The following is a 15,011-nucleotide window of genomic DNA, read 5'->3' on the forward strand; positions in this document are numbered from 1 at the left end:
GCAAAGAGTTTGTTGCTGAAATCTGCCGTCGTTGATACAGCAACCACACGTGGCGTCACTGCTCTTTCCTCCGATACACAATCTCCTTCCTCTGTAGATGGGTTGTGCACAGGCCAGCTTTCTTCGTTGTAAGACAACCAGTGCGGGCCATGGAACCACCGATCGCATTCCAATAGTTTATCTGCATGAAGACCGCGCGAGATGTCATCTGCAGGATTATCTGTGCCCGGAACATGCTTCCAGCACGTAATGCTGGACTCCTTCTGTATGAGAGCCACCCTATTTGCCACATATGGTTTCCAACGTCGAGGTGAGGAATTCAACCAATGTATCACGGTCATGGAATCGGTCCAGCATACCGTGGATTGTATAGTAATGTTTAAGGATTGGCTGACCTTCCGGTATAAGTGTGTTGCCAGTCGAGCCGCACATAGTTCCAATCTAGCGATAGAATGCGGGTTATCTAATGGAACGATTTTGGATTTGGCTGCCACGAGTTGAACAGAAATCCCGTCTCGATTTACAGTTCGAAGGTAGCAGCATGCTCCAAATGCAGCTTGGGATGCATCTGCAAAGATGTGTAGTTGTATGCTCGTGGGTTCCCGGCTTGATATGTAACGCGGGATGCGTACTTCCCGAAGAAGATGTAATGTAGAATAAAACTTGTGCCATTCCTTTTGGACCTGTGATGGCAGCTCAACGTCCCAGTCCCAAGCTTTCCCGTCTTGCTTTAGCAACCAAAGCTGTTGCATGAATAGCTTGGCTACTGTTATGGCTGGTCCCAACAATCCGAGTGGATCAAATATCTTTGCAATGTAAGACATTGTTATCCTTCGTGTCCATATTGGTGCTGTAGATGGAAGATCGATCCGGAACCGAAGCAAGTCGAGGGCTGGCTCCCATACAAGCCCGAGAGTGGATACACATTGCGCGTCTCGTAATTCGTATGTTGGTAAGATCGCTACGTCTTCTGGTGGAATGCGAGAGAGCACTTCAGGTATGTTCGATGCCCACTTTTTTAGCGATAAACCAGCTGACTGCAGCATTTCTGTAACTTGGCTCACTATTTCGATTGCATCTGTTTGATCGTCAGCACCGGTTAGTAGGTCATCCACGTAGAAATCGTACAGGACAGGGCTAACTGCGCGTGGATATTGCTCCCCATGATCGTTTGCAATCTGCTTCAGAGTTCGTGTAGCTAAGAATGGTGCCGATGCCGTGCCGTAGGTAACCGTTTGTAGTTCGTAGGTGCTTATGGGTTCTGCGGAATTTTCTCTGTACCGAATGCGAAGAAAATTCTTGTCTTGGGCGTGATGAAGGAATTGACGATACATTTTCTCCACGTCTGCAGTAATTGCTATCGCATGAGCCCGAAAACGCATGACAATCGAAAGCAGATCTTGCTGTACTACCGGACCGATGAGCAAAGTGTCGTTTAGTGAAAACCCGGAAGTTGTCTTGCAGGATGCATCAAAGACAACCCTAACCTTAGTGGTCGTACTGGTCTCCTTTACTACTGCATGATGCGGCAGATAGTAATGCGGAACTGAATCATCAACGGGTTCGCTAAGTTTCTTCATGTGCCCCAAACGCTCGTAGTCCTTCATAAACTTGATGTATGCCTCTTTCATTTGCGGGTTGGAATTCAGCCGACGTTCCATTCCCGCCCACCGGCGATCGGCGATCTCCTTGGAAGCTCCTAAAATTGTATTGGCATTCGAGTTAAACGGTAAACTAACCACATACCTTCCCGCAGCGTCCCGAGTCGTCGTAGAAACGTAATGTTTCTCGCAGAGGTCCTCCTCGGCCGAAAACGTTGCTTCGTTGGGAAGAGTTTCGCATTCCCAGAACCGGTTCAGGATCACTTCCAGTGGGGTGTTTGACGTAGCCACATGGCAAATTCGTGGAGCCTCCTTTGCAGCTTGGGCAGTGTTACCCGCGACGACCCAACCGAAGGGAGTCTCGACCAGCCACGGACGTCCCTTGCCAAGCGACCGTTTCCTTCCGGAATGAATCTCCCAGAACGCATCTCCCCCGATGACGATGTCAATTCTGCCTGGGATGTAGAACGATGGATCCGCCAAAACTGCATCTACCGGCATCCTCCAGGAAGACACGTCAGTGGGAGTCGTTGGGATGTCCGCCGATGGGTTATTCAGGATCAGGAATTCCATTTGAGTCGCGAATGGTTGTATCTTCGACTGGACGGTTGCCACAATCGACCCGTTCACCAACTGCGACGCCATACCGATGCCAGAGATGGAAACGTTGACCTTAGACCGAGAGGCCATTAATTTCCGAGCGAACGCTTCCGAGATGAAGTTAGACATCGATCCGGAATCGAGAAGCGCTCTCGCCTCGTGCCTTGTTCCGTAGTCATCGACGAGATGTAGCACCGCCGTCTCAAGGAACACCGTTTCGTCTTCCGAGTTCACTCCCATCGATATCGTCGAAGAAATGTGTAGCAGTGAATGATGACGCTCCCCACACGTGCGACAGGATCGATCCGACTTGCAGTCCTTCGCTAGATGCGTATTGCTTAGGCAATTCCAGCAACAGCGCTTCTTTGCCACGATGTCGCGTCGCTGCTGCACATCCTTGCCGTTGAATATTGGACACATGCGTAGCGAGTGATTTTCAGCGCACTCCAATAAACACCGTGGTTGCCCCGAGGATTTGTGAATGGCTGCGGTGTTTGTAATGGCTCTCCGTGAGGTATTTTGCCGTGCGTTTCCGGCCACCTTAATCGTCGAATCCTCTACAATGGTAAGGCTTTTAGTGGATTTGAGGATCTGGATCCGATCTTCGACAAATTTCATCAGTTCCTGATATTTGTCCCGCTCGAAGTGGACGGAATGCTTCTCCCACGCAAGAATGGTCTCGCTGTCGAACTTCATCAGCAGCATGTTGGACAAAGGAGTATCCCATGCCTCCACAGGTTCTTTCAGCTTGGCCAAACCATTCAAATGCCGTGTGAATTCATCCACTAAATTAGTTAGATCTTCGACGCTCTCTGATTTTACCACCGGAAGAAAATGAAGTTTCCGCCAATACTCACGAATAAGGCTACGTGTATTGTCGTATCTTTTCAACAGCGCCTTCCAAGTGACCGCGTAGTTTTCGTTTGTTAACGGTGTGTGCTCGAAGGGTAATGCAGCGTCGCCCTTTAAAGATGACAGTAGATACTGCAGTTTAGCAATCGATGACAATTCTGCCGAATCATCGATCATCGATACAAAACGGTCGCGAAACGAGAGCCATTTTGTAGAGTCACCGTCAAACGTAGGCAATTCGATTTTTGGAAGCCGAAGATTGGTTGCAGTTGGCCGTCCAAATGCCATTGTTGAGTTTGCCAGCATCGAAGAATCTGGTGTCTCCTTCGGAAGATTCGTCCGCAAGAATGCCTTCAAACGTTGGCAACGCTCCTCCATGTCAATCCTATCGCTGATACACGATTCCAACGCTTCACTGCTATCATCGAGTTCTTCTAATTTCGCCATCGCTGCGAAGAAATCCTCCTTTTGCTGCTGAAGCCTCTCCAATGCACCTGGAAGCTGACCCACTTCATCCTTGGAGAACGTGGTCACAAATCTTTCAAGCGATTTGATATTCTCCAACGCAACCTTCTTTTTATGCTGAGCCGCTTTGAGTTTTTTCTCCATTTCTCTTAAAAGTTTTTTGTTTTCACTGTGGCCTTTTTTCGCTGTCCCCCAAGGGTTAACCGGTGACGCGCTGGAAGATCAAATGCGCGCGAACTCTCTCAAACTTTGATGGCGCGCAAAACGTGATGGCGGTTAGATGATGCAGCACTATCGAGATGCGGTGAGATGCGTAGGCGACTCTCACTAACTTCGTATTGTGTGCACTCTTTCTCACTGCACTGTTGTTTGCGTTGCACCCGTTGTGCAAATCCCTTGCGTTGCACTCGTTGTGCAAATCCTTTGCGTTGCACTCGTTGTGCAAATCAGTGTTCACAATTGACGAGGAACTCGTCGAATGTTCTCCTAACACTTGCTTCGCGGTCTTGACGTCGTGAACGTCGAAGAAAACAATTGTCCGTAAGACACTGCGTACGTCGTAGACGTAAACCGAGATAATTGTTCGTAAAACAATTACTGAGTAAAACTTTCACTCAACACGAAAAATCCGGTTCGAAGGACCAAATGTATGAATTTTCGGATGGTCTTCGTGCTGTGCAATTAAACCTTACACTTTGAGCTCCAGTTTGCTACTGTTTATTAATCTGTCAAATATAGTTCATTCGCGTTACCTTATAATTCATTTGACTTAGTTCCTATTTCCCTTTTCATTAATCCTTTTCGTTAATCCTTTTTTCTATGCCAATGATATCCGCCAGAATGTAGGCAACATACTTGACTTTAATTTCCCACACATGTCAACATAACAACAAACAATCATAGATTGAAAAGCCATTGCCAGCAAAGTTTTGCTTGCGATACCTTACTTGTTAAATGTGTTCTTCTTCTTTCAGTTCATTTTCTTCAAGTAATGCAGTTTGTTTACCAAATTGTTCTTCTTATGTATCAACATGAACCAGCACTGCTGCTAGAAATTTGTTTATCAGGTTCTCTTAAGTTATTTTTACTTCATGGCGACCAAAACAAGCCCAGCTGCGCGGATGCCAGTATCGTTATCGTTTCTCGCATCCGCAAACGGTTTCGGACGACAATGCAGGGGTGAACAACTTACTAAAGCGCTAAATTGATTTCAAAAATTAATAAATGTGGTTCGGAGGAATTGAAATTAATTTCAAAAGTAAAAAAATGTATGAAATCAGCTATGATACAGGTTCATTAATATAAAATAGCCAACTATAATCTTTTAATTCAGAAGGACATATATTACGTTCAAAAGTAATAATGCATTACTAATAGCATAACGAAAAATATTATCTGTAAATTTGTTATTAACGATTAAAATTTCATTTAGTTTCAATTTCACAACATCTGGAACACACAACTGAACAACAGACGTTGCCAACCCCAGCATTGTTCCATATAAAAACGCTCCATCAAGCGGCTCAAAATGAAGGCGATCCAAGAGGACGAGTTTAGTGTTGAGTGTCGTGTCGGCGCGAAAAATCCTTCTCAAACATGTGTTCCAACATAAGAGTCGTTTGTTATCATTTTGTGCTATTCTGGACATTCCTTGGAAGTGTCTCTTGTTCTTCTGAATCAAATTCTACCGACAACTCGATCGCTGGGTACGGATTCGAAGTGATGATGGCCAAGCTGGACTACCTGCAATACAAGCTACACGAAATGGAGCTGGGGCAGAAGGAACGCGATGAAGAGTTTGCCGAGAAATTTACCAAATTTGAAGGCTCGATCGAAAACATTCAGTGGGCCATCACTCGCCACGATCAGGATGCTGGACACAACCTAACCGCACTCCAGGCCCACTCCCGGAAGATCCTTGCTCAACAAATAGCGTGTGCCAATCATGAAAAGATGCGGATGGAAATCTCACAGTTGACCCAAAAATTAAACTTATCTATTGGTTCCTACTCTATGCTGTCAACTCGAGCTTTCAGCGTCAATTCCACCTATTCATCAGTGCCCTCTCGTCTGCGAGGATCGTTTAAATCGTGTAAAGAAGCTCCTGCAAATGTTTCTGGAGTCTATTGGATCCAATTGAGTGGAAATTCATTCACATTTGAAGCGTTTTGTGAACAAAATACTTTTGGTGGCGGATGGCTGGTTATTCAGTACCGCTATGATGGATCCCTGGACTTCTACCGGAACTGGACAGAATATCAACAAGGCTTTGGAAATACCAGCAAGGAGTTTTGGATCGGATTGGAGAGATTGTATCAACTTACATCGCAAGGGTCGTACGAGCTGTTGGTTGAACTGAAGGCTTTCAATGGTAGTTATAGATATGCTCATTATGATGAATTTCAGATCGGGAGCGAATCGGAGCAATATCCTCTGAAGAAATTAGGAACTTACAGTGGTACGGCATCCGACGCTTTGATCCGGCATGCTGGGAAGAAATTTACTACGAAAGACCGAAATAATGAATCTGGATCAAATACTGCTGTTCAATACGAAGGTGCCTGGTGGTATAGCAGTGGCAGTGATTCAAACTTGAATGGAAAATACAAGAACACAGACGATAGCAAATCAATGTTCTGGTCAAAAGGTCGAACAAACATCCAAGGGTGGGCATTTTCAAAATTGATGATTCGCAAAATTTAAACAAATAATAATGTACGTTGCATAGAAAATATTAAAACAATATACAGAACATAATTTTCTCCGATCTGTTCTATGAGAGTCACGGTTTTGTTTTTGCTTCCAAGTTTGAACAAAAGCTCTGTGTTTTTTTGCAAATACCCAATCGTAATCGTTAATTGTCGTTGTGAAATAGTAAGAAAATGTGAATAAAATAAAGTAATAAGGGACTTTCATACTTTATTGATTTTTTTTAATTTTTACATATTGAAGCGTTTTACGCATTGAAGATGTTAGTCTGGAGGAAGTTATGAAGCATATTATAATGCAATGCATGCTAGAATCTGGACATGTTCTAGTAACATGTATCGCAGACATCTGTTTCAGACATCAGCATAAATTCGACCTATCATCATCTCGGGTGGTACAGCGTCATTATGCTCTGTGCATCTGTTCTTTGCTGGCAAACGCTCTAGGTAGATACTTCATTTAAGTGGCTGCCGCAGGTAGCAGAGATTGGCGAAATGCTTGTTTGATTGGACAATGTAATATCGCTCTCGATGCTTTGCGGTCTACAAGGTGTATTCCTTTTTGTCGTGTTCGTAAATGATGGTGAGAACTGACGGTGATGGAAACATGAACCATTTATTACCGTTACAAGTCAACTGAAGCTGGTGTTTAAAGTTATAAATGGAATATAATGTTTGTTGCATAATATATGTAGTGTATATGGAATATAATGGTTGTTTAAATTGTTTAAGCCTCAAGTTTCCTAATAAGAACTATTTTTCCAGAACACCGAATATTTGAATATTTAGGAAAAAGGGTTAGACTGTATAAAAAGTAGCGATGACAGCTCGTGTGAACGTGATTTCTCTCGCATTGAAAAAGAAGTTTGCTCGTTCACAGTAAAAAAAAAAAAATTCGACTATACTAAATGGCTTTTTTAGAGAAGTAAGTTAAAATACACCAGACTTTGCAGATTTATTCTTTCGCCAAAATAATTAACTCCCAATGAACTCTCATTACTCTCCATTGTCCGGTTGTGTGTTCCATGTAACCGAGTAAATTAAATTGTGCACATTTCATCGTCCCTTCCTTATTGTTTCAACTCCTCCGATGAAAACTACGAGGAATCTTTTCTTTTACGAGGTTCGAGGATTGGGAAATTTTCACCCATTCCAGGGCTTTTGATACGATTGGAATCGAACCAAATCGGATTAAATTCCTGTCGTGTCCGCAGCATGTTCGGCCATAGTATGGGGAAGCTTGGGGTGGACAGACGTAACTAACACTATCCACACTAACCATATGCTCCAGGGTTGGGCGATATTTTGGTCGTAAGCGCGTGGGCCACTTTCCTTCGCCTGGGGGATGTTGTTTCTTTAAGCCGCCAAGCCGGTCGGTAGGCTCTAGAGAGTCGATTAAGGAGAGGGTTTTCGGAAAATAATAGAAATCTTAAAGAGAAAATTATCTTTCCTTTTCGACCATTTCCACCCACTCCTATGCGGTGGTTTGCGGGTTGGATGGGCTATATTTTCTTTATACCCTTCGTAAAGCTCTCGGGTAAAGGATCTCTTGGGCGCTCCGAGGGAAAGTCGGATTAACGAAGAGCAACGATGTCCGGTTCGGGCGAACCGAAGGGTGGTGAAGATGCATGCCTTGGAATTAAATCTCTATCCCTTTCTCTCGTCTACCGTCTAGGCCCCACTAACCAAATGGCTCACTTGACCCGTGTGGCGCCCTCGGGCTGGAGAGTGTAATCAGTAGTCAAGCACCGAAAATGGGAAACGGAAATCCTTAATGAAAGGGTTCTCCAATTCGACCGAGGCCGCCCGAAAGAAGCTGGCCGGCTGGTTGCGGGCGTCTTAAGCCAACCATAAGCTCGGCGTGCAGAAGGTGTTGGCGGGCGCATTGAAGCAGTCATTTAATTTGCAGCGAAATCTTCCTAAAGAAGGGATGTCGCCGTTGAGGAGAGAAGGTTTTGCGACGGTGTGAACATTTGAACCCGCAGAACGCCAACAAGGGCGCCCACGTGCGCTCGCTTGGCAAGTGAGTAATGAATAAGTGATGCATGGGTATATACTTCTCATCATCTTCAAGCCGAGAGCAAGCTTGAGAGCGTCCACACCTTCATCATCATCATCAAACGGAACTCGTTCTTATGACATGTGGTAAGCCGATACTTACGACTGAAATATAATTGAAAACGGTGTTAGGATGAGTTGAAAAATGTGGCTTTCTGTTATTTTCGCAAACTGCAGCTTAGCGGTATGATCAAAGCGAAAATTATAATCCACCCAGGATTGCATGCAAAGCTATTTCAATGATGTATTTTGGCCTTTGTTTTGTCCTGTAAGCTACCAATCATTTTGTTGAACTGTTTCGCATCTTTTTGATCTTTTGATGTGTTTTGAACCTCACTGGAGAAATATCATTGCTTAAAATATTGGACCAAATATCAGTGATTTTGTTCCATACTCTCCTAGGCTTATGACGCCCTAGAGTTTGATAGTACAAACCAAGTTTATAGTACATTTGAAAATCGTATTTATTATGACTTACATTGATTTTTTTTAAACTTACTGTGGTTCTTAAACTTTTATTCTTTCAATTTGTATTACTTTATTATGTAAAGTTTATGATTTAATCCACGCGGAGTGCAGTTTTTCGTCAATCTTCAATTATAAATGTTTCAATCATAACTCTAGTGAATTTTTTAAAGTGTAGGAGCATAACTGTCTATATGAAGTATAAAAAAATATTAAATTTTTTATTTAATTTATTTAATTTTTATTTTATGATTGAATCACGCGGAGTGTAGAAGTGTTTAGTTCAATAATTGAATGACTTTTTTTAAAAATACCTTAGTGTATTTTCTTAACCTCGATTTGTAACGATTTTGCTCTAATGGTTGACAAATTTGTACAAACTATCGGCAACCCTCTTTTCTTAAGTAGACGTAAAGGAATTAGAAGATGAAATTGAAAAAATAAAACTTAACCGAAAGCTGCTAGTGGGATTAAGATACGACATTGAATCCCCTTCTTAGTTATTCTTTGGGGGCTGTCGATCCCCAGCTCCCCTTCCATTTGACGAGAACCTCTTCAAGGCCGCACTCGCTAGCTGCCGTAGAGGGAGGTGGAAAGATTGCGAGACGCCGATAAGCGTGTTGACAAGTGTCAGCGTTCGGTGCGATCGCCTGGACAAGGGAACGATTGCAGATTGAAGTGCACCGTCTGGGTGTGGGATTAAGCGCACGTCTTCTAGTCGAACGAACGGCGGGCCGTTTGCAGCTACGGCCCACACACGCTCTGTCATCGCCGGTGCACGCTACACACGATGCTCCAGCGATGCTGCCGGCCGATATCGGTTCCAGTTTATCTCCTGCCGGCGCAGAACGGACGATCTTTCAGTGTTGCTCAATGGGAAATGTTGAAGAGGTAGCGTTCGCTAGTTGCTTCTCGTGGTATTTTTTGTTATCGCATATATCGTGCGCATACTGCACCGAACCTCGACAGTGTGCGTTGCGTGAATGTATCGTTTCCGGCGAACAGTTCGCCCACGTGGAGCGAAGCGAGAAGCGATTTCTTAACGGAACAACCAGAATCAACGGTATCGCTTGGGAATGGGAAACTGTTCGATGTCGTGTATCGTGCCGTATCGGTATCCGAGATGTCAAAATCACTGGTGACAGCAGAGGAAGCTGTTCTTTGCTCGTGGACGGTGGAGCTTCAAAGTGTCGTCGGAGAAAGCAGGCAAGAATAACTAAAAAAACGAAATCGAGCCAGTGCGAAACATTTTTGCTGCGTTCTTTTCCGAGGAAATGGCAGAGATAACAAGTCGCATGACAAGCGATGGCCTTGTGGAAGCAGACGGTGCATCAAAAGATTTGCAGCCAGTTTTGTGCCACTGACGCGATTCCAACCAGTGCGAAGTGGAACATTGTTGATAAATCGAGTCGCATGCTTCACTCGGTTTGTGTTTTATTGTATTTTGATTTCATTCTGATCGCTTGGTGATGATTTTTTACATGCGCCGTTAATCACATTGAGAGCTGAATGGGGGAATTTTGATGGAAATTACTCCACTATCTCCGCTCTCAGGCAAGTATACTATCTTTTAATCACAGCCACTGGTTACTCGTTATAGTTTCTATTGCTCTAGGCGCATTTTGGCTGCTTACGATGGACAAACGACAGTCCCAGTTATTATTTACGGTATCAAAGGGTTATATTTCAAAGATTGTCGTAATGATTCAACACAGCACAGCTGACGACGTTTAAAGTTCGATCTGGTTTGGAATTCTGAAAAACTTCTCTAATTAGCTGGAAGATGTTTTTGTGTGCCAAGTTTTATTCTCTCATGTGTATTAGATGCTAGCGTTAGTCTATTCTGAGAGATAACTGTATGCTAATGAGGCATAATTAGCCACACTGTTGGATTTGCTTTCGATGCATAAGAGAAGACGCTCTGACAGCTACACACATCCGTAACAAATTACGGATTTAGGTTACGTTTCCTTTCTACGAGAAGATCAAAGTAATTTGTTTAAAATTGTTTGGTAAAAATAAGAATTTAATTGAATGAATATAGTTTTTTACGTTACAAAACGACCAATTTCTTGATAGCAAATCTCGCCTTATAATTTCAATCGTCAATTTATCATTTGTAATCACCTCTGCACATGAAAAACACCTCTTAGGGCTTCACAGCCAGACAACTCTTTAAGACATTGACTAAGAATTGACTTCTTTGTGCTCCAAGAAACCGGTTTTTTGGTTTCCTGGCGTATATAAGCGGGACCAATTTGTAAGTTTAGCATAACAAGTTTCTTGACCATTGTGTAGCGTGGGTCGCGTATAGTGGTCGCTTCTTTTATTCAAAAATGTCTTCGGTACTTTTGCGTTGGTGTTTCGTGATTTGTATGTGCTTGTCTACCGTTCGAGCAAATTCTACTGCTAGCAATATTGCGGATCAGCCGATCGCAGGTTATGGCTACGAAACGTTAAGTGCGAAGATGGACTTCCTTCAATACAAACTGCTTGAAATGGAGCTCGGAATAAAGGAGCGCGATGAGGAGTTAGCTGAGAAGCAAGTTCAGTTCGAAAAAGTGCTCAGCAATATGCTGGGATCACTTCACCGGCTTGAACAGGCGGTTGGAACGAACCTTACAGCTCTGCAGACCGACTCATGGAAGATCCTCGCCCAGCAAAGTGCATGTGCTAGCCACGAACAGATGCGGAAGGAAATAGAACAGATTGCACCAAAGGACGGTGTGTCTAAACATGTACAATCATTGCTGGCATTGCAAGGTTATTACAGCAAGGGACCATTTCAGTCTTGTATGGATGCACCTGTAAAAGAGTCCGGAGTTTATTCCATTAAAGTAGGCGATAAAAAGGAACTCTTAAAAGCGTTTTGTGAGCAGAACAGTTTCGGAGGAGGTTGGCTAGTGATACAGTATCGCTTCGATGGATCGCTGGACTTTTACCGAAACTGGACAGAGTACCGGAATGGGTTTGGAAATGTGTATCAGGAGTTCTGGATCGGATTGGAGTGGCTCCATCAGCTGACTTCGCAGAGCACCTATGAGCTCATGGTTGAGATCAAAGACTTTGATGGGAACTATAGGTATGCTCACTACACGGAGTTCGAGATCGGCAGTGAAACGGAACAATATCCTTTGAAGAAACTAGGAACGTACAGTGGCACAGCGGGAGATTCTCTTACGTACCATGCCGGTATGAAATTTTCAACGAAAGAACGAGATAACGATAAATCTACTTCAAATTGTGCCGTAACATATGAAGGAGCTTGGTGGTACAACGAGTGTCATTATTCACACTTTAATGGAAGATACTTGAACAAAGATGACCCGAAATCGATATCATGGTACTACTACAAAAATTCCCATCAAGGATTGGCTTACTCGAGAATGATGATCCGCAAGATCAGTCGTAGTGAATAAAACTTTGTCAGAAGACAGCGAATGAAGTAGGTTGATATTGTTAAGAAGGCTTCACTTGAATGGCGTTTTAATGAGACAAGAATGTTGTACTAGCAAAAAACACAGAAATGTGTATGATTGATGTAATGAAAGTTTGTTTTGTTTCGTCGAATCTAAAATGATATGCAAGATGTATAATGAAAAATGATTTTAAATAAATTTAATGATACTGTGAAAATGAAATTTATTAAATAAATAAAACAGTCCATTAGTAGCATGCTACATATTTCAATGAAGAAATGTCTTTTCAATTTGCTACTTGTCTAGTATTATTTGTAAACATTTATAGCAATCTTCATACAACAAAAGCATGTTTTGGTTTAAGGGAATCAGTCTACTCTAAGAGATAACTGTTATCAATGTTGTGATGAGCTGTAGAGCTGGTGGTAATTTTTTGTTTGTAATTCATTTTAATGTTATCATACACGAACATTGGCAATTCATGCAATATGCACGCATACACATTAACTGATGTCATCAGCTTCCCCTAGCCAAAACAAACACGCGAGCCTCTACGGCTACCTCAAAAATTGATTGCTATAGTCTTATCTCGTCCATTACTTTATATGGTTTTACATCATGGGTAGTATAAAAGCGACGACAAATAGCTCATTATAAGTTTCTTGAGCAATGTCTTGCAGTTGGTAGAGTGTTGCGGATATTTCTAGTGATTCAAACATGCTTACAGTCGTTTTGCGTTTGTGTTTCGCGATTTGTTTGTACCTGTCTAATGTACGAGGAAACTCTACCACTGGCCATAATGCGAATCAACCGATCGCAGGGTATTGTTACGAAATGTTGAGTACAAAGTTGGACTTCCTTCAATACAAACTGCTTGAAATGGAGCTCGGAATAAAGGAGCGCGATGAGGAGTTAGCTGAGAAGCAAGTTCAGTTCGAAAAAGTGCTCAGCAATATGCTGGGATCACTTCACCGGCTTGAACAGGCGATTGGAACGAACCTTACAGCTCTGCAGACCGACTCATGGAAGATCCTCGCCCAGCAAAGTGCATGTGCTAGCCACGAACAGATGCGGAAGGAAATAGAACAGATTGCACCAAAGGACGGTGTGTCTAAAAATGTACAATCATTGCTGGCATTGCAAGGTTATAACAGCAAGAGATCATTTCAGTCTTGTATGGATGTGCCAGTAAAAGAATCCGGAGTTTATTCCATTAAAGTGGGCGGTAACAAGGAACTCTTAAAAGCGTTTTGTGAGCAGAACAGTTTCGGAGGAGGTTGGCTAGTGATACAGTATCGCTTCGATGGATCGCTGGACTTTTACCGAAACTGGACAGAGTACCGGAATGGGTTTGGAAATGTGTATCAGGAGTTCTGGATCGGATTGGAGTGGCTCCATCAGCTGACTTCGCAGAGCACCTATGAGCTCATGGTTGAGATCAAAGACTTTGATGGGAACTATAGGTATGCTCACTATACGAAATTCGAGATCGGCAGCGAAATGGAACAATACCCTTTGAAGAAGCTCGGAGCCTACGATGGAACTGCGGGAGATTCTCTTACGTACCATGCTGGTATGAAGTTTTCAACGAAAGACCGTGATAACGATGACATTGGATCAAATTGTGCCGTATCGTATGAAGGAGCTTGGTGGTATAAAAGCTGTCATCATGCTCACTTGAATGGAAAATATATGAATAAGGATGATACGCACGCCATTTGTTGGTACCATTACAAAAATAATAGACAAGGATTGGCTTACTCGAGAATGATGATCAGGGAAATATAATAGTAGAAGTATAAATGCAATTGTGTGAGATTATTTTGTTTAAAAAAGAATAACTAAAGAAAAAAAAGGTAAAAGAAGTTAAAAATAATATTTTTTACGAGAAATTCTGGTAGTGTAAAATGTTTTTAATCGATTTGTTATCTATAATAATGTGTAGTCTGGTGGTTCCTGCTTTATTTGTGTCCGTTTTCTTTGACGATCTAGTTGTAATAGTTAACCGATTCATCTTCCCGATCTCTAGTGTCAGGTGATGAAGGAGAGTAAACTGTTACATGTGTTGTACCATTTATAGCAATATATTTTCAATAACTAATTATTATTTTTAATAATTTGATAATAGTTTTTAATAATTTACGTAGATCAAAGGTTTGACTAAGGCATGGCCATGGGTAATCCAATTAAATGATAATTAAATGATCGATAGGGAACTAATACAATTGTATAAATCCAATGTTAATCTGAGAAAAATAATAGAAGCTCTCCAATTCGCCGCCATTATTTTGACGGTTAGTTTGAAAAGTGTTCAAAAACATTATTGCAATAAGTAAGAGATCGTCACAAGAATCTCTTACACGAAATTGGTAACAGGAAGTTCTGGATCACAGGGTTTCAGTTGTGTCACATGACCTCGTGGATAGTGTCATAGAATAACATACCGAGTATTGCTGAAAGTGCTCCTCATCTGTTCATCCAACGCCTCAATTACTTATTTAGTAAGTGAAATATGCGAAATTTTGTGTGTTACACAAACATCTCAAGCCGCTCATGATAGGTAAAAACAATTAAAACATACTGTAAAAAATATTCCCATGGTTTTTGGCTCTTTAAACGGTATCCTTCGCTCTCTGTTTTCACCGATGTTGAGGAAACCCTGTAACTAAATTCCAAGGGTTGCCGTGCTTCCATGTATGAGATGATTTAAAATGTTTATACGCAAACCAATAAACGAAAAATTCAATAATAAATCATGTTTTGATCAACAATTATTTGATGATTTAATTTTTTAAACATGGCACGTCAAATACACAGGCTAATGAGTTTCGTAACACCTTGCA

The 15,011-nt window shown here is 42.3% G+C and overlaps 4 protein-coding genes across 4 annotated transcripts; 3 read left to right on the plus strand and 1 right to left on the minus strand.

Moving 5' to 3' along the window:
- Window positions 1–279: 279 nt before the first annotated feature.
- Window positions 280–3,662, minus strand: LOC131268008 (uncharacterized). The gene is made up of 2 exons (XM_058270787.1): window positions 633–3,662; window positions 280–441 (listed from the first exon to the last, which is right to left on the minus strand). Exons 1-2 carry the CDS (start codon window positions 3,660–3,662, stop codon window positions 280–282), a joined length of 3,192 nt encoding a protein of 1,063 aa, XP_058126770.1.
- Window positions 3,663–5,243: 1,581 nt separating this feature from the next.
- LOC131268024 (fibrinogen-like protein A) lies at window positions 5,244–6,221 on the plus strand. The gene has a single exon (XM_058270789.1). The coding sequence runs from the start codon at window positions 5,244–5,246 to the stop codon at window positions 6,219–6,221; it is 978 nt and encodes a 325-aa protein (XP_058126772.1).
- Window positions 6,222–11,085: 4,864 nt separating this feature from the next.
- Window positions 11,086–12,168, plus strand: LOC131268040 (ficolin-2-like). The gene has a single exon (XM_058270790.1). The coding sequence runs from the start codon at window positions 11,086–11,088 to the stop codon at window positions 12,166–12,168; it is 1,083 nt and encodes a 360-aa protein (XP_058126773.1).
- A 717-nt stretch (window positions 12,169–12,885) lies between these two features.
- On the plus strand, window positions 12,886–13,956 carry LOC131268056 (ficolin-3-like). Its single transcript, XM_058270791.1, has one exon. It carries the CDS (start codon window positions 12,886–12,888, stop codon window positions 13,954–13,956), a length of 1,071 nt encoding a protein of 356 aa, XP_058126774.1.
- The last annotated feature ends 1,055 nt before the right edge of the window (window positions 13,957–15,011 follow it).

Source organism: Anopheles coustani, chromosome 3 (genome assembly GCF_943734705.1).
Source record: "Anopheles coustani chromosome 3, idAnoCousDA_361_x.2, whole genome shotgun sequence".
Taxonomy (NCBI): Eukaryota; Metazoa; Arthropoda; class Insecta; order Diptera; family Culicidae; genus Anopheles; species Anopheles coustani.

Coding starts and splice junctions, on each gene's coding strand:
- LOC131268024 (XM_058270789.1), top strand. CDS start 5,244: ATGGCCAAGCTGGACTACCTGCAATACAAGCTACACGAAATGGAGCTG.
- LOC131268040 (XM_058270790.1), top strand. CDS start 11,086: ATGTCTTCGGTACTTTTGCGTTGGTGTTTCGTGATTTGTATGTGCTTG.
- LOC131268008 (XM_058270787.1), bottom strand. CDS start 3,662: ATGGAGAAAAAACTCAAAGCGGCTCAGCATAAAAAGAAGGTTGCGTTG. Junction 442..632: donor CATTACATCTTCTTCGGGAA/GTACGCATCCCG, acceptor TTCTATCGCTAG/ATTGGAACTATGTGCGGCTC.
- LOC131268056 (XM_058270791.1), top strand. CDS start 12,886: ATGCTTACAGTCGTTTTGCGTTTGTGTTTCGCGATTTGTTTGTACCTG.